The following is a 23,129-nucleotide window of genomic DNA, read 5'->3' as shown; positions in this document are numbered from 1 at the left end:
CATGTGAAGTAAGGGATGTTTGATCTTGCAAAAGTGGCCCAAATGAAGAGTAATTGTCATGCTTTATAATATTGTATATTATCAAGAGAAGGTCGTGACCATCTCTTCTTTCTTTGAGTTTACCGTGAAGTGTGTTTGAACCTAATGTATCTTCCCATGGGCCCTTTTAAGTGATGTTTCCTCTTCAAAAACACTGTAGTCGATACTACTCAGCTAGTGTGTCATGTACTGTAATATCAACATAATTTACATCATTAAAGATTCATTTAATGTGATTATATCTAATCTATTGTATGGTAATTATAATCAGAATTGTTTGATTTGCTACTGTTTAAAATTGTATGTAATGAACCCTATTTTGCTTGAAATATTTACCTTGTAAACAGAACTATAACTTGACAGGCATTATATAGTGGATGTATGTTGAATTGAATACAGAACAATAAATAAAAGGTTGGATTATCCTTGAAAACCTGTTCAGAGTGAGCTTTGTTACTTTTTCTTTGATTGAACCTCCTGTCATTAAATCATTATTTTAAATTCGTCCTCAAATTCTAAAGCTCTGAGATGAAAGAAAAACCTCCAAGTTTCAATAAAGCATAATCTACTCGGTAGGCCTACTGGTAAAACATCATACTGTATTTATTTCCCACACTCCAACCACTAGTTGGCGATCTTTTAGATTTTAACCAAAGCCCCACATAAGATACTATAGTTTGAAAAGGGATTACAGACTCCCCAACTACTACTGTAAATATGAAAAGAGCGACATCAGAGATGTTTCAGAAAGGCTGTAATATGTTTTGGACGTTTACATTTTCTTACCGACACATTTAAAAATGTTGGTAGATTTGTCTTTAATGTAGACATCTCTATTTCTTGCACAAATGTAATCAGCAACATGAATTGAATGCTTCTGTTTTATCAACTTGGAAGTTTGTTTGCATTAGACTAAAGGGAAAATAAAGTAATGAGACTAAAATAAGGATGCATTTGCATCTAAATCACTGAATAAATATAATATATATATTTAATTATCAACCTTATTTTGTATCAAGTTTTCATAAACCCAGTGGTTTTCAGCTGGTGATCGCGTGAACTAGTCGTAAAAAATCTTAGTTTTTGCCCACAATGCATGGCTAGGTCTTCCTACTTCCTCTTTCCGCCATATTGCAGAACCGGTAAGGCCCCCTTCTAAAATCTCATTGTCAATCTTCCCCAAATCTAACCCATCCAGCCGTCTAAAACACAATTTATGAAATTATATAAACGTTTAATAATGTACTAATGTCATGAAATGGTTATTGTGTCGATATGTTGTGAGATGTTGGTGGTTTGCCTTGTGATTCGTTTTGTCCCCATCACTGTCCATTTTACTGGTGTGTTTTGTCGGTAGCTAGAGCATATGAATAAAACCCGACAATTAATACTGCTAGGTTAATTACGTTGTGTTCTTAAGTAGTCGACAAATTTGCTTTATTGTCAAGATATGGTATAAATGTTAATAGTGCAGTTTGGTTGGCCAACCAAGTCTTCTAGCTAGCTTGGCCCGTACATGTAGACCTTCCATGCGTGGTAGACAGTCACGATGGTGGTGGTTAAACGTGTTTGCATGGTCGTGCAAACCTCTTCTAATTTCTTATCAAAGGACCCAACGTTTGTCCCAGTTTTAAAGTTGTTGGTGCTAGCGTTAGCCATTGGAATGTTATGTCTTGACCAGTGAAATGTAGACGGTTAGCTCTAACCAGATAATTTGGCTAGCTAGCATAATGTCTATCGAGGTTGCTACCTTAGTATGTAGCCTTCTATTTTCTTCACCAAAGTAACCACGTAACGTTAGCTAACCAGCTAGTTGGGCAATACTTTGCTAGGCAATATCTTGGCTGACGTTAGGTAAACCTATACTCAAATTGTCATTGCATACTCAATGGTGTCCATCTATCTACATTTGAGCTAGCTTACAATCAGTTTATTGGCTGGCTTATTTGTCAAATCAATAGCTAGCTAGACTAGGCAGCTAACGTTAGCTTGCCAGTTTTCACAGGATGTTATTAGGAGAACAAACCACTATTAGACTGAATGTTTACTATTAACTAGTTAGCTGGGCAGTAGTTGGCTACCTTACAACTCCTGAACTAATTAGCTTTTTTATGTATCTCTGATCGACAGGCATCATGGTGCGCATGAACGTTCTTGCGGATGCGCTCAAAAGCATCAACAATGCTGAGAAACGTGGGAAACGCCAGGTTCTGATCCGGCCGTGTTCGAAGGTCATTGTACGTTTCCTGACCGTCATGATGAAGCACGGTGAGTTACTGAAATGTATCATCTGTTTTGTAAGTGGTATGGGTCCAGTCAAGGGGGAGGTCAACAAGATGTGCAGGTGTCAGTTACAGGTAGGACCATGAGCCTGCATAACCCGCTTCCCTCCAGGAGGGGAATTGCATACCCCTGGTTGAGGGATCTGAATTCGAGGCCTGTAACATCCTGTCGACAATGCTGTGTGTCTGTACTTGGTTTTGATTCCCTGCCTCCCTTGTCTCCCCAGGTTACATTGGTGAGTTTGAGATCATCGACGACCACAGAGCTGGGAAAATTGTCGTCAATCTCACTGGCAGGCTGAACAAGGTATACATTTTTTTTTACTTTCAATATACTGCATCACAAGGACTACCATCAGACCTTTTGAGTGCCATTCTACTTCATTTTACGCATCTTTTGTATTGGGGTAGATTGATAGACTATCTGAGCCCCCTGTTTTGCTCATCTTCTCTGACATGTTTTTTTCCCCTGCTCATATTCTGCATTGTGGCATTATCAGCCTACCTGCATAATTGTATATTTGAATCTGTCACTTCTAATCTTTCTTTTGCTCATTTCAGTGTGGTGTGATCAGCCCTCGTTTTGACCTCCAGTTGAAGGATCTGGAGAAGTGGCAGAACAACCTCCTGCCCTCAAGACAGTTCGGGTGAGAATCAGTCAGCAGCACCCTAATGGTGGCATGAATGTTGGAGTGGCCGTATCACGGTTGTGCAGTGGAACTTTGTGAACAGGGAGGTATTGGTCAGTGGCGACTTTTTTTGCTGTGGTGTTTCACGTATGAATGCATCTCTTGATGTCGTGTTAATGTGCTCCTTTGGGGTGTATAAAATTATGCCCCGAGTTTCACAGACTTTAAATCTCTAAACGTTTATTTGGATGTCAAAGCAACTAAACTAATCACCTTTTATTTCCGTGCCTGAATGTTCAGCTTCTGATAATATTGAGAGCAAGCAAATGCAGCATTAGTCAAATATTTATTGATGCTGGGAGCTGGCTGGGTTGGAGATTGGAACTGTCCTTGAAATGCACTTTCTTTGAAAAGATGAGGGGAGCCTGGGCAACGGGAACTAAAACCTTTATCCTAAGTCGGGGATGGGCAACTTGGGTCCCTGGGACTGAGTGTCCTCTGTGTGCTCCCACTTTCTACTGAATCCATCCATGGAAATATGATTGCTGCAGCCTCTTGAACAGAATTTGACCTGCATGTAGGAAAGGGGGTGAATATGGTTGAATGTTTGAGTATGTTCTGACAATATCACTATGCGCATGAAATTGCTCTCAGCTTTACTTAAGTCCAATGGTGGATGTAGTGAGGGCACGGTCACAGATTTATTGATATGTGTGGACTGATAAATCCAATGGGTGTGTCACAATGACTCGTCCGCAACTATGGGGGAAAACCGACTGGGCTGGCTTAGGTTGTTGACATGTGGACTGTATTTTGTCTCCAATGTTTATTGAAAACCTACATTTGCACAATAAGCACTTGTCTCTCAAATACATTGTTACAGTGGTTGGCTAGCTAGCGAACTTTAGCCATTAGCAATGACGTGAAATCAGTCAAAACACCTCAACAAGACATGGCATCAAGAATGAGATGAACTAGCTGAAACAAGTCACGATTCCCCACAGGGCAGTTTCTTGTCATTCTTGCTAGCTATCTGGCCTTCCACAACAATGCCTGGACTTCTGCCCCATTTAAAGCATGTGCATTTTCTTGCCATTGTCAGCTAACCCATCTATAGTTGGCACATTTTGGCATTCCTTCTGTGACGTTTACCTGTGTCAGTCTGCCATAGAAAACCTTTGAAGGCTACAGGCGGAAAAGTCATGCTATTTGTATTTGAGCAATATAATTGGCAGTTCATTCAACTTCAACTCGCAACTTCTTGAACTTGGCCGTACATGAGGCGTTCACGTGGCACACAAACTGTCCAGAGTAGAAATAAGCATTTATCAAGCCACTCGCTGCGCTTATTTGTTTTAGGGAAAGTGATTTACAAAAGTAAACCAATACTGAAAAAAATTTGCAATAGGTTGGCTAATGGCAACTATTGATAGTCTGCAAAAAGAAAGCTACAAAGAGACACCTAGCATTCGTCTTGGCCTGCTGTAGCCATGTCAATATCTCTTTTGAAAAGCCCTCATCTTAAAGGGGCAACGTCCTATTCCTTAAATTGATGTACTTTAGAAACATTTTTATATAATTAATGCAATTTTAAAGAATAGAATGTCTTGCATTGCTACATTATATTACACAGCTTTTTATTATATGCCATCATAACTAAATGCAGCCTAATACTAGCTAAATAGAGCGAAAGCATGTCAACCTAGGTCCTGCATGAGTCTAATGCATTTATAAACTACCCCATATCCAGGCCAGTGAGGGGAAAAGGGTTTGTGTTGGACCCTGGTTGGTGCTCATTTGATGTGACTTAGCGCACTTATATGGTTTGCGCCATTGTAGATGGACTGAATTTTGGCAACATGGTCAGGGTTCGTAAGGTCATGAAAATCCTGGAAAGGACATGGAATTTTAAAATAGTGTTTTCCAGGATCCCAAAAGTTTAGGGCAAGTTTGAGTTGTATTTCTGTTAATGCAATTGGTTTAGGAATGGTATAAATATTTTATCAATCAAATAAAAATGTACATCAGACAGAATCAGAATTACACTTAAGCGTGTCTGAGTTTGCGAGCATCACCTGCATGTGTGAGAAGTGTGGGCTGTTGCTCAAGGAGAGAGACAGTTAAACATTGCAGCAGCAGGTAGGCCTAGTCTATAAAATATGACCGAAAACAGACTAGGTAGCCAATTCCAAACATCTTGTACCCTCTAATGGTTTAGCAAAGAATAGCATGTATTAATGTTTTTATCATGTTCCAAAAAACTTTCCTCAGACGCTTGCGAATAAGGCCATGCAAAGTTGATTCACTTAACAATTTGTTTCATTTCAATTATTTTTGAAGAAACAAATGATTCACTTTGCCATTGTATTAGTTGGGATTCGAATCAAGATTATTTGTGAATCCTTAACATTCATTTTAGGAACTTGTTTTGTATATACTTCCAGTTGATTTGGGCCTCCAATGTATGGGACATTGAAACTCAATAGATGCTAGACTCCCTGCAAAGTAAACACTTCTAAGATAAATATGACTAAACTCGAAAAGCTACATTTCCTGAAGAAATGTTGTGGGGTTGATTCAGATGAATAAAACGATTAGTAGCCTACATAGCCATTTGATATATTGAATGAGCAAATGTATTTCAAAAGGCATGAGCCATATTTGGTTGTAATGTTTTTCATAAAGGGTGGTCGACCATCCTCCAGGAGAGCTAATGGGTGTGCGGGCTTTTATTCCAGTCCCCCTGTATGACTTCATAACGTTTGTTGCCTCTAAAAGTAAAGATTGGATGTGATTTGGATAGTGACTATCAGGAATAGTTTTACTGCCTTGATGCATTTCTTGTGATAGGCTTCACTCTGTACATCCACATGCATTGCTTGTTGTGTTAGGCTTCACTCTGTACATCCACATGCATTGCTTGTTGTGTTAGGCTTCACTCTGTACATCCACATGCATTGCTTGTTGTAATAGGCTTCACTCTGTACATCCACATGCATTGCTTGTTGTGTTAGGCTTCACTCTGTACATCCACATGCATTGCTTGTTGTGTTAGGCTTCACTCTGTACATCCACATGCATTGCTTGTTGTAATAGGCTTCACTCTGTACATCCACATGCATTGCTTGTGATAGGCTTCACTCTGTACATCCACATGCATTGCTTGATTGGAAAAGCATTTAATGTTTAGGATCATATTGGCCTCCATACAATATAAATGTAGGCTACATAGTTACTGCTGAAAAGTGATCCTGGTTCAGGAGTGGAGAGCAATACAGTACCTTAAAAACCCCTCTGTAGTTTTCAGTTGTCTTGATACGGTAATGATGGTCTGCAATTGGTTTATAGCAGCTGTTTGAAGGGTGAGGTTAGGAAATGCTTGCTTAAGTGTTGTATGGCATCAAGTTTTCCTGGTGTTTCATGGTCTTTGTCTATTAATGTTAAATGTACTTTTGTTGTAGAATTTCCCTACTGCTTGCCATTAATTTAGTTCTGCCTGTTGTGAATGTTTATAAACTCATGTCTTACACACCTTGTCTGTTTCTTCAGATACATTGTGCTGACCACCTCAGCTGGCATCATGGACCACGAAGAAGCCAGACGGAAACACACAGGAGGGAAAATTCTTGGATTCTTTTTCTAAAATGTAAAGAACTGCAAAATAAAACACCAAATCCAGTGGACTGGACTTTGTAATTTGTCTTATTAGATTGCTACAGTCAAAAGCTCTTTATGTATTGGTACAATGAGAATGAAGAATGAGTCATTTATTTATATATATATATATACACACACTGAACAAAAATATAAACGTGACTATTTCAAAGGTTTTACTGAGTTAGTTCATATAAGGAAATCAGTGAATTGAAATAAATTCATTAGGCCCTAATCTATGGATTTCACAAAGATGGATATGTTGGTCAAATGCCTTAAAAAAAAAAAATTGCAAAAAAGTGGGGGCGTGGTTCAGAACCAGTCAGTATCTGGTGTGACTACCATTTGCAGCATGGAGTGAGACACAGCTCCTTCGCATAGAGTTGATCAGGCTGTTGATTGTGGAATGGTGTCCCACTCAATGGCTGTGCCGAGTTGCTGGATATTGCCGGGAACTGGAACACGCTGTCATACACGTTGATCCAGAGCATACCAAACAGGGTCAATGGGTGGCATGCCTGGTGACTATGGAAGAACTGGGACATTTTCACATTCCAGGAATTGTGTACAAATCCTTGCGACATGGGGCTGTGCATTATGCTGAAACATGAGGCAATTGCTGCAGATGAATGGCACGACAATGGTCCTCGGGATCTTGTAATTGAATCTGCATTCAAATTGCCAGCGATTTTAAAATGCGATTGTGTTCATTGTCCGTAGCTTATGCCTGCCCATACCATAACCACTTTTCACAACGATGATATCAGCGAGCCATTCGCCCATACAACCCCATATACGTGGGCTGCGGTTGAGCCCCCAAAATCTCTAAAATGGAGGCAGCTAAGGGTAGAGAAATAAACATTAAATTCTCTGGCAGTAGCTTTGGTGGCATGCTGTCTGCAGGAGTGTCCAATTGCACGCTCCCTCAACTTCAGACATCTGGCATTGTGTTGTGACAAAGCTTCACTTTTTAGTGGCCTTTTATTGTCCTCGGAACAAGGTGCACCTGTGTAATGATCATCTTGTTTAATAAGCTTCTTGATATGCCACACCTTTTCAGGTGGTTGGATTATCTTAGCAAAATAGAAATTCTTACTAAAAGGGATGTACACATTTGTGCACAAAATTAGAGAAGCTTTTTGTCCATATGGAACATTTCTGGGATACTTTATTTCACCTCATGAAACATTGGACCAAGACTACATGTTGCATTTTATATACTGAACAAAAATATAAATGCTACATGCAACAATTTCATAGATTTTACTGAGTTAGTTCATGTAAGGAAATCAATTGAAATAATTTAATTAGGCTCTAATCTATGGATTTCTATGATTTGGAAAATAAAGGGTGTAGCCAGGGGGTGGGTGGAGGCCACCCACTTGGGACCAAGGCCCACTCACTCAGAATGAGTTTTTCCTGAAAAAGGGCTATATTACAGACAGAAATACTCCTCAGTTTCGTCAGCTGTCCAGGTGGCTGGTCTCAGACGATCCTGCAGGTGAAGCCGTATGTGGAAGTTGTTGGCTGGTGCAGTTACACGTGTTCCTTGTTTGTGAGGCCGGTTGGAAGTATTGCCAAATTCTCTAAAATGATTTTGGAGGCAGTTTATGGTAGAGAAATTAACATTCAATTATCTGGCAACAGCTCTGGTGGACGTTCCTGCGGTCAGTGTGCCAATTGCATGCTCTCAAAACTGGACATCTGTGGTGTTGTGTGACAAAATGCACATTTTAGAGTGGCCTTTTATTGTCCCCAGCACAAGGTGCACCTGTGTAATGATCATGCTGTTTAATCGGCTTCTTGATATGCCACACCTGTCAGATGGATGGATTATCTTGGTAAAGGGTAAATGCTCACTTTTTGTGCGTATGGAACATTTCTGGGATTTTTTATTTCACCTCCTGAAGCATGGGACCAACACTTTACATGTTGCGTTTATAGTTTTGTTCAGTATATTTCCAGTGTGGTATTCAGAGCAAAGGATTCAGATGTCTGTTATCAGTCTTGAAGTTAAGCTGGGTAGATGCAAAATGGCAATTTGTGCCAGTGTTCCTAGGATTCCGTTGTGGTCTCCACAATTATTTAGCTGAATTCTGAAAATGCATCTGGAGAGTTGACCTCCCCCATTAGCTGCCCCAGATGTGGGTAATGAATTACTGGATTCACACTAAATTAAGTCTAAAACCTTCCCTCTCTCTTGCCCTCGGGCACTGTAGTAATTACTTAGTGTGAGCAGGCAGGTAGCAGCTTTCTACCTTATCTTGGCCAGGTCGCAGTTGCAAATGAGAACTTGTTCTCAACTAGCCTACCTGGTTAAATAAAGGTGAAATAAAATAAATAAAAATAAAAAATACCTCTTCTAAAGCATTTTAAGCTACAGTTTCAAGAAAAGGCCTATTTTGTAATGCAAAGTAGACTTTCAGTCCAGCATTTATTCACTAGCATCAAGTGAGGCTGAATAGCTTGTTTATGGGTCCTTGGTTATATACGCTGTAACTCGGTGGAGGATTTCCTGGTCTGGTCATGTCAAGGAAATAAAATTGCCCGATTGCCTGTGTAGGCAGGAAGACTTGGAGGGAAATGGGAAGCAACTGTCTGAAAGTGTCAATCATGGCAGGTCTTTTACAGTCAGCTCCAACGGAAGTCCCTCATGCCTTCTGCAGATGGTGTGTTGCCCCACGATGCTGCCATTCCATGAAATATTGAGTGATCCTATTCATGGATGGTTTGGAAGGGTGTGCCCCCGTGGGAATGGATGTTTCTGTACTGTAATGAGTCTGCTGTAACTTGTGTTGGATTCACTGAAAGTGGAGCACAACAAAAAGTCCTAGATCCAGTCTCCTGCAAAGGCACCCATAAAATGATTTCCTTATTTTCTAAACGGACAAATCTTTGACATTTGTCTGCATCGTCTGGTGGCTTGGTCTTTGGTGGCTATTTTTACAACTAAAAGCAGCACTTTCCCACTACATGATGTGGGATATCTGTCGCTGTCCACTGCAGCTCACCAATGGGACACAAACATCCCAACCTCTCCTACCCCAGAGCCCGCTTGTTGTAGCCTACGCCAGACTTGGTATAGAAGGGTACAGCTAATGCATCTGCGCCAAAGTGCTGGGTAGCAGCACGCAGTGCACTATGACAATGTTATATGGGCTAAGTGCACAGAGACTGTCTTGCTCCCTCATGGGTTCACAACACTATGTGCTGGCTGTGTAAAGAGGACAACCAAAGTCTTTGCTGCTGTTTTGCTTTGAAGCCCAGCGAGGGCTGGGACACGGGTGTCCAAGCTCAGAGAACGAGATAAAGAGAGAGGAGAGATGAGGTGTTTTACACCACTTAGCAAGGGTGCATGTTCATGACAAGGCCACGATGAGAAGTTCAGGGTCGTCCTGGAGGTGGATACAGGGTCCGTTCTATTGCTCACAGCAAATATCAACCAACTAAAGAGAGTCATTATCTTCCTGGCTTTATCAAAGTATCGAGTGTATTATTATAATCAGTTGCCCCCAATGAACTCTTCATTCTCTCTTGACCTGGAAGCTAAACTTCACAACGTTTTGGCAGGACCAATAGAAACCATGAAATCAGCAATGATGAAACCCCCAGCTGCTGGTGTGTGCTGTGATCCAAGGTGGCACCGTTTGAGCACAATAGCAACCAATCACACAGAGGCACGTGCCCCCTCAGATTGTTCTGCCTGCGGCTATGGAACCCTGACCTGTTCACCGGATGTGCTACCTGTCCCAGACCTGCTGGAACCCTGACCTGTTCACCGGACGTGCTACCTGTCCCAGACCTGCTGGAACCCTGACCTGTTCACCGGACGTGCTACCTGTCCCAGACCTGCTGGAACCCTGACCTGTTCACCGGACGTGCTACCTGTCCCAGATCTGCTGTCCCAGACCTGCTGGAACCCTGACCTGTTCACCTGACGTGCTACCTGTCCCAGACCTGCTGGATCCCTGACCTGTTCACCGGACGTGCTACCTGTCCCAGACCTGCTGTTTTCAACTCTCTAGAGACAGCAGGAGCGGTAGAGATACTCTCAAAGATCGGCTATGAAAAAGCCAACTGACACTTACTCTTGTGTTACTGACTTGTTGCACCCTCGACAACTACTATGATTATTATTATTTGACCATGCTGGTCATTTATGAACATTTGAACATCTTGGCCATATGCTGTTATAATCTCCACCCAGCACAACCAGAAGAGGACTGGCCACCCCTCATAGCCTGGTTCCTCACTAGGTTTCTTCCTAGGTTTTGGCCTTTCTAGGGAGTTTTTCCTAGCCACCGTGCTTCTACACCTGCATTGCTTGCTGTTTGGGGTTTTAGGCTGGGTTTCTGTACAGCACTTTGAGATATCAGCTGATGTAAGAAGGGCTATATAAATACATTTGATTTGATTTGTCCTGTAAAAAAAAAAAAATAGTAGCCATTTAGTTGGCTTTAGCTAGCCCAGATAGGTTCTGAACCTCATAACTAGCTAACAATAAGTCATATCAGGCTATCAATCGTGTAGCTAGCTTGTCTAACTATCTTAGCTGGCATGCCTGCTGGTAAGTTTGGTAGACTTTAGAAATGCAAGCAATAACTAAATGTACTGAATAAAACTGCTTACACATAGGATTTACTGTATTTTGGCTGTAACGTCTGGAATCGCTGTCATACAAATTATCTTTTGAAACGGAGTCCAAGCCCATGGTTTTTTGATCCGCGTTTCATCTTTTTCCTCCCCTCACTCCACTTTGTTTGGGAGCAGGCGTTTGGTCATATATTTGTCATGATACCAATAGAAAATAATAGCAATCGTATTTTTAAAAACATGTGAGTCTTGTTCATATTTGACAACCTCTGCAGGCTTTTGGAGTTGCCTGTCGAACAAAACAATAGGCCTAGGCCTACTCTTGATTTAGGCTACATTATTTCCAATGGCGATTCTAGCATGTAAATCTTGGTTGGGTTAAACACTAAACAACACTGAACAATACATTAATTGCACTATAACAGTGACAAACGCTGCCCACAAACTGTTAGGGCCTACATAAAGCTGTCTCAACAGCAGTCCCAACTCCTTACCACTGCTACACCTGGCTATCAGCGGAGCCTTATCTGGCAGTGAAACAGTTCATTCAGCCTCATTTACTGCCTTTAAAAAAGTAACTGATATGGCTGATTTGCTTTAACAAATGTGTTTTCTACTGACAATTGAGATGTACAAACTATGGCATAAGGGGACGAAGAGTGGATAAGAGGCAATCCGTAATTTCGATCTGGCACACCAAGTCAGAACCGTAGAATAAATAAAGGGGGCATAAGCAGACAATGAAAGCTCTTACAATATTCAATGATTACATTTCTCGAAAACAGGTTAAAGGCTAAATGTGCACCACCAAGACAGAACAGTAGGCGAGATTAAGAGGACAAAATAAACCAAATTATTAGGGAGAGGCACATGGGCTACTAACAGCTTACTACACAACATACACTTAGTATTACTTTCTTAGCTACAGTATACATATCACGTCATTTATGCAGCAGCATACAATACATTTTTGGACTCACCTTGTTGTGCCGTGCTCACTTGAACAGGAAGGTGGCACGGCGGTCCTTCGTGGGCAAATTTGGTCATCAAAGTCTGGCATTCTCTGGATTTATGGTACTTTCAAGACAACTGGGAACTTGAAGGAAAAAAAAGTTGCATCATGATCTTCATGTTGTAGCTCTATAAAGAGGCCCGAGGCCCGAGTTCCGAGTTTACAATTCAGAGTTGGATGAAAGTTCAAAACGTATTTTCCCAGTCGTAGCTAGTTTTTCCCGAGTTCCCAGTTGTCTTGAATTCACTAAAGTCAGATTTTGAGAGTTAACCGTTGTTTTGAGCGAGGCACAAATCATTCTTCATTGACAGCATGGCCAATGTTGAATGTTTATCATTTTAAACTAGGAAAAGAGACACGTAATCTTAGATTTGGGACCACACAGTCTGAAACACCTGCATTTTGGAGCTGCCTCACTCAAGAAAACAAAAAAGAGACTACGTTTGTATGCGGCTTTATTAACTCAATTTTATATATATTTTTTAAGTATATTTTTTTACATTGTTTGCAAACTGATATGTGACTCGTATTAATGCCAAAATAACATGCAAAACAGGAAAGCCCCCTAAAGATGTCGGGCTGAAAATAGCCCAGAATGACGGGTCGCCACTGATTATTGCTAATGTATGTATGTAACATGCTAAATGTTTCTGATCAGTGATAGATGATCAAACAAATAAATGAGCTACACCATGTCCACTTATTTGCCCAGACAGAAACCATTTAACCAAATAGCCTATACAGACAGAGATTCAGTGAAACAAAATCACATTGATTGATTATCAGACAAGTCAGTGAAGTCACAGGCTTTTGGTTGGGAGTAGGCCTAGGCGACTGTGAGTAAAGATAAAAAATACATGTTAAAATACATAATGTGGCAAAATGCTCTAATAAATGAGCCAACTAGACCAGATGATCATGCCTAATTGTAGCCTAACCAATATCCAAACCTATATTCACGCTTGTCACAAAGCAGCATAATGACTCAATCAAAACGGTTCTGAAATGATAATCTAGTTGACCACACTGTGTGGATTGGATGACTGGGAGTTTCACTAAGCAAAAAAATGAATACATGCTTAAATTGCATTAGCCTACTTTATTCCAATATTTTCGTCTTCAGTTCTTTATGGATCCATCAAGTTGAGGTAAAGAAAACAGTGCATGCTTAGTGGTGGGCTATGTGAATAGATGGGCGAAGTGACATGCTTTGCAAAGTTTACAACTGCCAGCAGGATGGTAAAACTTGAGCTGCCTAGCAACCATCAGGAGTTTAAGAGGGTAGTGCATGCCACTTTTCAACATTACCGAAATTATTGCTAGGTTGTTTGGCGGAAATAAAAGTTTTGTCTTTGATACCGGCAATGCCTTTCAGATATAAAGAAAGTTGGTGGTATACTTGGCAGAAAAACATCTTAGTATGAAAGGGATATACATACAGTGCATTCGAAAAGTATTCAGACCCATTCACTTTTTCCACGTTTTATTATGTTACAGCCTTATTCTAGGATGAATTAAATACATTTTCCCTCATCAATGTACCCACAATACCCCATAGTGACAAAGTGAAAACAGGTTTACATAAGTATTCAGACCCTTTGCTATGAGACTCGCAATTGAGCTCAGGTGCATCCTGTTTCCATTGATCATCCTTGAAATGTTTCTACAATTTGATTGAAGTCCACCTGTGGTAAATTCAATTGATTAGACATGATTTGGAAAGGCATACACCTGTCTATATAAGACCCCACAGTTGACAGTGCATATCAGAGCAAAAACCAAGCCATGAGGTCGAAGGAATTGTCTGTAGAGCCCCTCAACAAACATGGTTATCATAAACAGTTCATCATAGTAGTGTCAAAGCATTATCTATGAACATTTGACTACTGCACCACCACGCCTTAATTCTTATTCCTCTGACAATATACCAAAGTACCTGTACATGTCATCATCGCAGCGCAGCCTAGGGGACTAAAAGCGTGCTTGTGCATTGTAATACAATGGTGGGAATGGCACATTATGGCAGGTGGTATTAAATCCTGCAAATTTATTTTAACCTGGAGGCATTAGCGAGAAAAACATTAAATTTAACACTTATAAATGAAGTGAGGGAAGCTTTAGTAAACCTTCCTACCGTTTGGCCTGTCCGTCATCTTGTATTACCGTGGCAACGTTAATCAGGGTCAAAGTCAGTTGTGTTTGTGAAACAGGTTGAGTAAGAGTTATGAAGGTTATTCACATTTTTAATGTATTCAAATTTTCTACATATAAAAATCCATGGTAATATATTCATATACAATATCGAGTTTGCTGTTGCATTCAGAGGGTATGAAATTGGTATTCATGTTGTCTCCAGTCCAACTCTATCTCATGACTATGGAAAGTAGAGTGCGGTCTTATCATATGATAAATGGGTAGTGAATCTGTCCATTCTATTGATGCTCCTCTTCCACCGTTTTTACTTGTCCGTTTCTCTTTGCTGCAATACACGTAGTGGCCACTTGGGGGCGGTCGCGAGACAGCCGATTGTCCTTTCTTCTCTCGTTTTCACAAAACACTAGGCTGGACCTTTCTTTCAGTATATTCTATGAGCCAGCTGCCAGACCCGTCTTGCAAAGACTAATTAAGATGGATTTCAGAGATAACGTAATTAATATTGAAATGGTGGAATAGGTTGAAATAACGTAAAATTCAGTGGAAATGAAATACATTTTACTTTATTCAGACCGTCTGCTATTGTCTTTTGTCCATAAATTAATTTGCAGTCAGAGAGAGGGAGAGAGGAAGGAACAAGAGAAAAAAAGAGAAAATAAATTTATGCAATGAAATCATCATATGTATCTCAACCTGCACCTTGACGCCAAATCTGTGTTTTGTACCTTGTCCTGTTTGTGTCTTACGTTCCCTCTCCAGGTGTTGCTTTAGATTTTCATCCCAAATGGCACCCTATTCCCTACATAGTGCACTTCTTTTAACCAGGGCCTATAAGGCTCTGGTCAAAAGTAGTGCACTATTTAGAAATGCGATGCCATTTGGGACGAAGACATAATGTATTCTGCATTGCCTTTGGACTCTCCGATAATCCTTAGACACACAGAAAGTGAATTATTTGACCACCTAATATGGCACCGTTTGCTTCTCTAGCCTATCTCTCTAAATACCTGAATAAATTCAAACATATGGTGACTAGAGAACCCGTTAGGAGAGGTGTGGAGATATAAAGGAGCTTCCCAAATGGTACCCTATTCTCTATATAGTCCACTTCTTTTGACCAGAGCCCATGGGGAATAGGATCCCATTTGGGAAGCAGACATAAAATGTATCCATCTATTGTAGAGACAATATTGTTCCCTCAGCCAAGCGATTCAGGCATTCCAAGGTGAAATGGAGGTCTCGCGTCGTCATACGGTCATACACTGTCCCCAATATCTCTCTCTCTGTCTGTTGCGTTTGCTAGGTAGCAAACCTGGGGGTTATGGGGGTTGGAGAGAGATGGGGGTTTTGGGCCGCCGCCGAGAGAGAGTGTGTGGCGTATGATGAACGAGATAGTTAGAAAAGCTGTGAATTTATGGATGTGAATGCAGGCCATCCATTTGTCCTGTCCTCAAGGGCATCATCTTTCCAGGGCCTGATGATCTGGAAGGGGGCTTATGGGGATCGGATCCCACCGCTGCCACCAGTGGACATCCAGGTTATGCATCCCAAATGTCATGCTGTTCCCTATATAGTGCACTACCTTTGACCAGAGACCTATAGGACATAGTGTACCACTTGGGACACACGCAGGGTCTCTGCGCCGTAAAAAGCCACCCTGCAGCGTGTTAAACAACAATTAATTAACAGGGTGTTAATAAAGTCTGTTAATGCACATGTATTAATGGGGAGGCCAAGAGGTGGAGGGAAACGATTCCGTTCATAAATTAATACTGTGTCACTACATAATATACCACCTTGCATTAGAGTAGCTGTTTATAATGCTACTTACTTGAGATGAGAGGTGCTGTACTGTGCTGCAGTAAACTAATGAATGAATACAGTGTTAAAACATTAAGAAACACATAAACAAACCAAGTCACATATTTTACAATTGGTGTTAAAATCACTCCATTGCCACTTGATTAAACTACTTAAATCTGATTACCTGTTACATGCTGCTCAACAGTGGCACTGTGGCGGGGTGTCCATCAAGACAAGCTCGTCATAACAACCCATTGTCCTACCTTTAGGGTTTTAGGGCCTCTGTCGCCTTAGGCTTTCTGTTTGAGAAGTGATTCAGCCCTCGGCTTATTTTCACAGTTGATGGGGGAATATGAAACATTGATGATGCTTAACTCACCAAGGTGAATCGGAAGGAGTTAGATTATAATATTGAAACTCTCAAGAAAGATCTACAGTATCTTTAAACATTCACATCACCCTAGTCTGCTGTTTGCATGCAGACCTGGAAGGAAAGGGAAGTTATTGATGAGTTAGTGAGTTGTTAGTAGGGAACTGGGAGTGTGTTGATGATGATGAGTTGTTAGTAGGGAACTGGGAGTGTGTTGATGATGAGTTAGTGAGTTGTTAGTAGGGAACTGGGAGTGTGTTGATGATGATGATGAGTTAGTGAGTTGTTAGTAGGGAACTGGGAGTGTGTTGATGATGATGATGATGAGTTAGTGAGTTGTTAGTAGGGAACTGGGAGTGTGTTGATGAGGAGTTAGTGAGTTGTTAGTAGGGAACTGGGAGTGTGTTGATGATGATGATGAGTTCTTAGTAGGGAACTGGGAGTGTGTTGATGATGATGATGATGAGTTAGTGAGTTGTTAGTAGGGAACTGGGAGTGTGTTGACGATGAGTTAGAGAGTTGTTAGTAGGGAACTGGGAGTGTGTTGATGATGATGATGAGTTAGTGAGTTGTTAGTAGGGAACTGGGAGTGTGTTGATGATGATGATGATGAGTTAGTGAGTTGTTAGTAGGGAACTGGGAGTGTGTTGATGATGATGAGTTAGTCAGTTGTTAGTAGGGAACTGGGAGTGTGTTGATGATGATGATGATGAGTTAGTGAGTTGTTAGTAGGGAACTGGGAGTGTGTTGATGATGATGATGAGTTAGTGAGTTGTTAGTAGGGAACTGGGAGTGTGTTGATGATGATGAGTTAGTGAGTTGTTAGTAGGGAACTGGGAGTGTGTTGATGAGGAGTTAGAGAGTTGTTAGTAGGGAACTGGGAGTGTGTTGATGATGATGGAGTTAGTGAGTTGTTAGTAGGGAACTGGGAGTGTGTTGATGATGATGATGAGTTAGTGAGTTGTTAGTAGGGAACTGGGAGTGTGTTGATGATGAGTTAGTGAGTTGTTACTTGACAGCCTCCCTCCTCTCCTCCAGCACTTTAGCAGCGGTGCCCTCTCCAGCCTCTCTCCCTCCTCCCGCCCATGGATGTCTCAATGTCCTGTCTCCTCGCCAGGCAGGCACTTAACCAAGCTAGGTCATGTAGTGAACAAATATTGCTCAGTTCATCTGTCTGAGGGCCTGAAACGGGAGACATTCAACCGTCATACGGAGAGATTCTGTCTGCCGGCCGCCGTCTATACCTCTCACTGCATTACACTCACCTCCATTACATACAGTGGGCCCCTTTATCTTCCTTTCCCTTACGACTCGCTCCATGGTTCATAGGTCAGAGGTTACAGGCTGCTGTGATTCATACAGACTCCTGCATCTTGGTTCAATCAAGATGCACCTTTCCTCTCTCCGGTTGGTTGTCAGACTTTTGTCTTCCTTCATCTTACGCAATACGGCCCCAAATCAGTTGAAACGTCTTAGGCTGTTACGATTTATACAGGACCCCAGGATTCAATCGAGATGCCCCCTCTCCTCTTTTCCCGGCTGGTTGTCTGGCAGAAATGCACCATTCACAGGTCATAGGTCATTGGCTGCTATGATTCAGATAGATCCCCCAAAATCCATGCCTCCTCTCCTCTGGTTGGTCGTAGGGCAAAGTGTCAGGTAGAAAGGCATCATATTGATTTGATTAGTGGCAAATTAAAAGTTGGCATGCCGGGGCCGGCCACAGAGGAGACGGCTCAATTAGCGAAGATGTCAGAGAATCTAATTCCCCCTCTCATCCTGCTCTATCGCACATCATCCCCAGTTTCTTTCTCTCTAATGAGTAGAGAGAGAGAGAGAGAGAGAGAGAGAGAGAGAGAGCCCCCAGGAAGGTGCAGGCGGTGCTCCTCAAGGAGGCTAAAGCATTCCTGTAACAGACAATGATCCCTGAGCTAATCTTTGCTTAAGCGAACATCCACCTTTCTCTCTGTAAGCTAGCTGTTGCTGTTGCCTGTCTGCCTGTCTGCCTGTCTGCCTGTCTGCCTGTCTGTCTGTCTGTCTGTCTGTCTGTCTGTCTGTCTGTCTGTCTGTCTGTCTGTCTGTCTGTCTGTCTGTCTGTCTGTCTGTCTGTCTGTCTGTCTGTCTGTCTGTCTGTCTGTCTGTCTGTCTGTCTGTCTGTCTGTCTGTCTGTCTGTCTGTCTGCCAAGTGCCCTGAGGGAAGCAATGAAGGAGGAGAGAGATGGAGCGTCCGTAACTTGATTCCCATTGAAAGGTTTTCTGACGAGGTAGCCAATTTTAAAGGGAAACTCCACTCAAAAACAACATCGTCATGATGAGGTGGCCGGTGACACTTTGCTTCTTGAAAGTCCAATATCTTGAAAACTGACTGCTGACATAAAAAAAAAAATTTTTGGGGGGGGGGTGTATGTTTGCAAATGTATTGAAAATGTAATACAGAAATATTTCATTTACATAAGTATTCACACCCCTGGGTCAAAACATTGTAGGAGCACCTTTGGCAGTGATTACATCTGAGATTCTTTCTGGGTAAGTCTTTAAGAGCTTTCCACACCTGGATTGTGCAATATTTGCGCATAATTATTTTCAAAATTCTTAATGTTCTGTCAAATAGTTTCTTGATCATTGCTTAGACAACTATTTTCAGGTCTTAATCATCAGATCCTCCTCTCCACCCTCTCCGAGTTGGGCATCTCCGGCGCGGCCCACGCTTGGATTGCGTCCTACCTGACAGGTCGCTCCTACCAGGTGGCGTGGCGAGAATCTGTCTCCGCACCATGCGCTCTCACCACTGGTGTCCCCCAGGGCTCTGTTCTAGGCCCTCTCCTATTCTCGCTATACACCAAGTCACTTGGCTCTGTCATACCTTCTAACCCCCCCCCTTAAAAGATTTAGATGCACTATTGTAAAGTGGTTGTTCCACTGGATATCATAAGGTGAATGCACCAATTTGTAAGTCGCTCTGGATAAGAGCGTCTGCTAAATGACTTAAATGTAAATGTAAAATGTAAATATCCTCACATGGTCTCTCCTATCATTGCTATGCAGACGACACACAATTAATCTTCTCCTTTCCCCCTTCTGATAACCAGGCGGGGTTTCAGGTGTCTCGGGAAGGTGGTGATTGACTCCGCTGTCCTGGCGTCGTGAGGGAGCTTGTTCCACCATAGGGGTGCCAGAGCAGCGAACAGTTTTGACTGGGCTGAGCGGGAACTGTGCTTCCTCAGAGGTAGGGAGGCGAGCAGGCCAGAGGTGGATGAACGCAGTGCCCTTGTTTGGGTGTAGGGCCTGATCAGAGCCTGAAGGTACGGAGGTGCCGTTCCCCTCACAGCTCCGTAGGCAAGCACCATGGTCTTGTAGCAGATGCGAGCTTCAACTGGAAGCCAGTGGAGAGAGCGGAGGAGCAGGGTGACGTGAGAGAACTTGGGAAGGTTGAACACCAGACGGGCTGCGGCGTTCTGGATGAGTTGTAGGGGTTTAATGGCACAGGCAGGGAGCCCAGCCAACAGCGAGTTGCAGTAATCCAGACTGGAGATGACAAGTGCCTGGATTAGGACCTGCACCGCTTCCTGTGTAAAGCAGGGTTGTACTCTGCGAATGTTGTAGAGCATGAACCTACAGGATCGGGTCACCGCCTTGATGTTAGCGGAGAACGACAGGGTGTTGTCCAGGGTCACGCCAAGGTTCTTAGCACTCTGGGAGGAGGACACAATGGAGTTGTCAACCGTGATGGCGAGATCATGGAACGGGCAGTCCTTCCCCGGGAGGAAGAGCAGCTCCGTCTTGCCGAGGTTCAGCTTGAGGTGGTGATCCGTCATCCACACTGATATGTCTGCCAGTACACACAGTCTGTATCCTAAATGGCATATTATTTCTTATTTAGTGCACTACTTTTGACCAGAGCCCTATGGGGGACCATAGGGAATAGGGTGCCATTTGGGATGCACACCATGTCTTCATGAGCACTTCCCACCTGGTCCGGGATATTACAGATATTACATCTTATTTTGCAGGTGCTGCCTGGAGGTGTTAGCGTCAGCGCTAACAGGGAAGTGTATCTTGGTGACAGTGGATTTGGATAGGTGGCTTGGTGCTGCGTGGAGGTTTTAGCATCAGTGCTAACAGGGAAGTGTATCTTGGTGACAGTGGATTTAGATAGGTGGCTTGGTGCTGCGTGGAGGTTTTAGCATCAGCGCTAACAGGGAAGTGTATCTTGGTGACAGTGCATTTAGATGGTTGCTGCCTTGGTGCTGCATTGAGGTGTTAGCATCAGCGCTAACAGGGAAGTGTATCTTGGTGACAGTGCATTTAGATAGGTGCCTTGGTGCTGCATGGAGGTGTTAGCATCAGCGCTAACAGGGAAGTGTATCTTGGTGACAGTGCATTTAGATAGTTGCCTTGGTGCTGCATGGAGGTGTTAGCATCAGCGCTAACAGGGAAGTGTATCTTGGTGACAGTGCATTTAGATAGGTGTCCACAATAGCAATGTTGTGGATCGATACCCACATACATAGGATAACACTCAGAGGAAGACACACACGATCCGACACACACACACAACACACACACTCCTTTGGGCGGTGTCCTCTATAGGACTCACACAGCTGTACACAGCAGCTTGGGGGGGATGTCAAGGGAGAGAGTAGAAGAAAGATAAACAGAGGTCTTGCATATATATGGGCATGCTGTGATTCAACTCTGACTCTTTCACTCTACAGCGTACAGATTTATCGTCCAAGCTTACCCTAAGACGATGGGTAGTTACAACAGTGCTGTTACTTCAGATGAAGAACAGTCAACAGGAAAGTCCCCATTCTGCTTGGAAGATAAGTCCGTATCTATTCCATGTCTCTTCTATTTGCAGTCACTTAATCTTAAAGGGGAAATCCACCACTTTTCAACCTCATATTCATTATGTCCAGCACCAGTCCTCCAGCACCATAGCAGTATGATGCTATGAGGGTAAAGCGTTTTGGATTTCCCCTTTAAACTTGGGAACATAGAACTGTGTACTGTTTCACATAGAGTTGGCAACGGCCAAGGGATGTTGTCATTTACACTCCCGCGTCACCCTCTAATTCACACGACTTGCTCTCCGACTCCCAAGGAATAAAGCTCACGTCCAAAGGTAAAGACCACCTCTTTAACCTCTATGGGTACATATAAAACCTGCCTCCTAAATGTCTACTCTGTTCAGTCATGCTGTCAACATCCAACTGAATCTTGGCTGATCGGACATAGACAGAGGGCTACATTCATTTTCCTGTTTCATACTCTTAAATAATATTTACAAGCAGCAGTTTATTACATGACTAGTTGCCATACTGGAGACGTGTGTGTGTGTGTGTGTATGTTTATGTGTGTTGGTGTGCCATGGGCTTGGAAATAAGAAGTCTGGCTTGGGTCCCGATTGATTGTGGGCTTTTATAAGAATCCTCCATTCTGCAATGGAACGTCATACAGAGTCCCCCAGCCAGGGTTGCCAGATGCTGGTGCCAATGATATCGTTCATTTGGCTGGTAGTGATTAGACCCGGACTGCATTGATCCAACAGTGTGAATGGCAACACTGCTTCCTTTCAGTGTTGAGACTAGGCAGGCATTTGTCTCTTTGTATCTATGGAGGGACAGAGAGAGAAATGCTCTTTGAGATGGAATGTTCTGTGTATTCAAATTGTATTGTATTGTTAACATGAAGTGACTGAAAAGAGCTTTGTCATGTTAAAACATGCGTAAATCCTACATTCAAGAATACTAACCTCCATCCCACCTCTTTATCAACCCCACCGGAATGAAGCACCTGTCTCTGTGTGGCCCAGCCTGGCCTGTTCCTGTCTCTGTGTAGCCCAGCCTGGCCTGTTCCTGTCTCTGTGTGGCCCAGCCTGGCATGTTCCTGTCTCTGTGTGGCCCAGCCTGGCCTGTTCCTGTCTCTGTGTGGCCCAGCCTGGCATGTTCCTGTCTCTGTGTGGCCCAACCTGGCCTGTTCCTGTCTCTGTGTGGCCCAGCCTGGCCTGTTCCTGTCTCTGTGTGGCCCAGCCTGGCCTGTTCCTGTCTCTGTGTGGCCCAGCCTGGCCTGTTCCTGTCTCTGTGTGGCCCAGCCTGGCATGTTCCTGTCTCTGTGTGGCCCAGCCTGGCCTGTTCCTGTCTCTGTGTAGCCCAGCCTGTCCTGTTCCTGTCTCTGTGTGGCCCAGCCTGGCCTGTTCCTGTCTCTGTGTAGCCCAGCCTGGCCTGTTCCTGTCTCTGTGTGGCCAAGCCTGGCCTGTTCCTGTCTCTGTGTGGCCCAGCCTGGCCTGTTCCTGTCTCTGTGTGGCCCAGCCTGGCCTGTTCCTGTCTCTGTGTAGCCCAGCCTGGCCTGTTCCTGTCTCTGTGTGGCCCAGCCTGGCCTGTTCCTGTCTCTGTGTGGCCCAGCCTGGCATGTTCCTGTCTCTGTGTGGCCCAGCCTGGCCTGTTCCTGTCTCTGTGTGGCCCAGCCTGGCCTGTTCCTGTCTCTGTGTGGCCCAGCCTGGCCTGTTCCTGTCTCTGTGTGGCCCAGCCTGGCCTGTTCCTGTCTCTGTGTGGCCCAGCCTGGCATGTTTCTGTCTCTGTGTGGCCCAGCCT

The 23,129-nt window shown here is 43.2% G+C and overlaps 1 protein-coding gene across 1 annotated transcript; it reads left to right on the top strand.

Moving 5' to 3' along the window:
* The first annotated feature begins 1,064 nt into the window (after positions 1 to 1,064).
* LOC106589173 (40S ribosomal protein S15a) lies at positions 1,065 to 6,633 on the top strand. The gene is made up of 5 exons (XM_014178911.2): positions 1,065 to 1,181; positions 2,170 to 2,307; positions 2,549 to 2,628; positions 2,883 to 2,968; positions 6,500 to 6,633. The coding sequence occupies exons 1-5, from the start codon at positions 1,136 to 1,138 to the stop codon at positions 6,591 to 6,593; spliced, it is 444 nt and encodes a 147-aa protein (XP_014034386.1). The 5' UTR covers positions 1,065 to 1,135; the 3' UTR covers positions 6,594 to 6,633.
* The last annotated feature ends 16,496 nt before the right edge of the window (positions 6,634 to 23,129 follow it).

Source organism: Salmo salar, chromosome ssa02, assembly GCF_905237065.1.
Source record: "Salmo salar chromosome ssa02, Ssal_v3.1, whole genome shotgun sequence".
Lineage (NCBI taxonomy): Eukaryota > Metazoa > Chordata > Actinopteri > Salmoniformes > Salmonidae > Salmo > Salmo salar.
This window is presented reverse-complemented; position numbering and strand designations above follow the sequence as displayed.

Excerpts from the sequence above, each read along its gene's own strand:
- LOC106589173 (XM_014178911.2), top strand. The coding sequence starts at position 1,136 with ATGGCTAGGTCTTCCTACTTCCTCTTTCCGCCATATTGCAGAACCG. Across the intron at positions 1,182-2,169 it reads TCCGCCATATTGCAGAACCG|GCATCATGGTGCGCATGAAC; the intron begins GTAAGGCCCCCT and ends TCTGATCGACAG. Across the intron at positions 2,308-2,548 it reads GACCGTCATGATGAAGCACG|GTTACATTGGTGAGTTTGAG; the intron begins GTGAGTTACTGA and ends TTGTCTCCCCAG.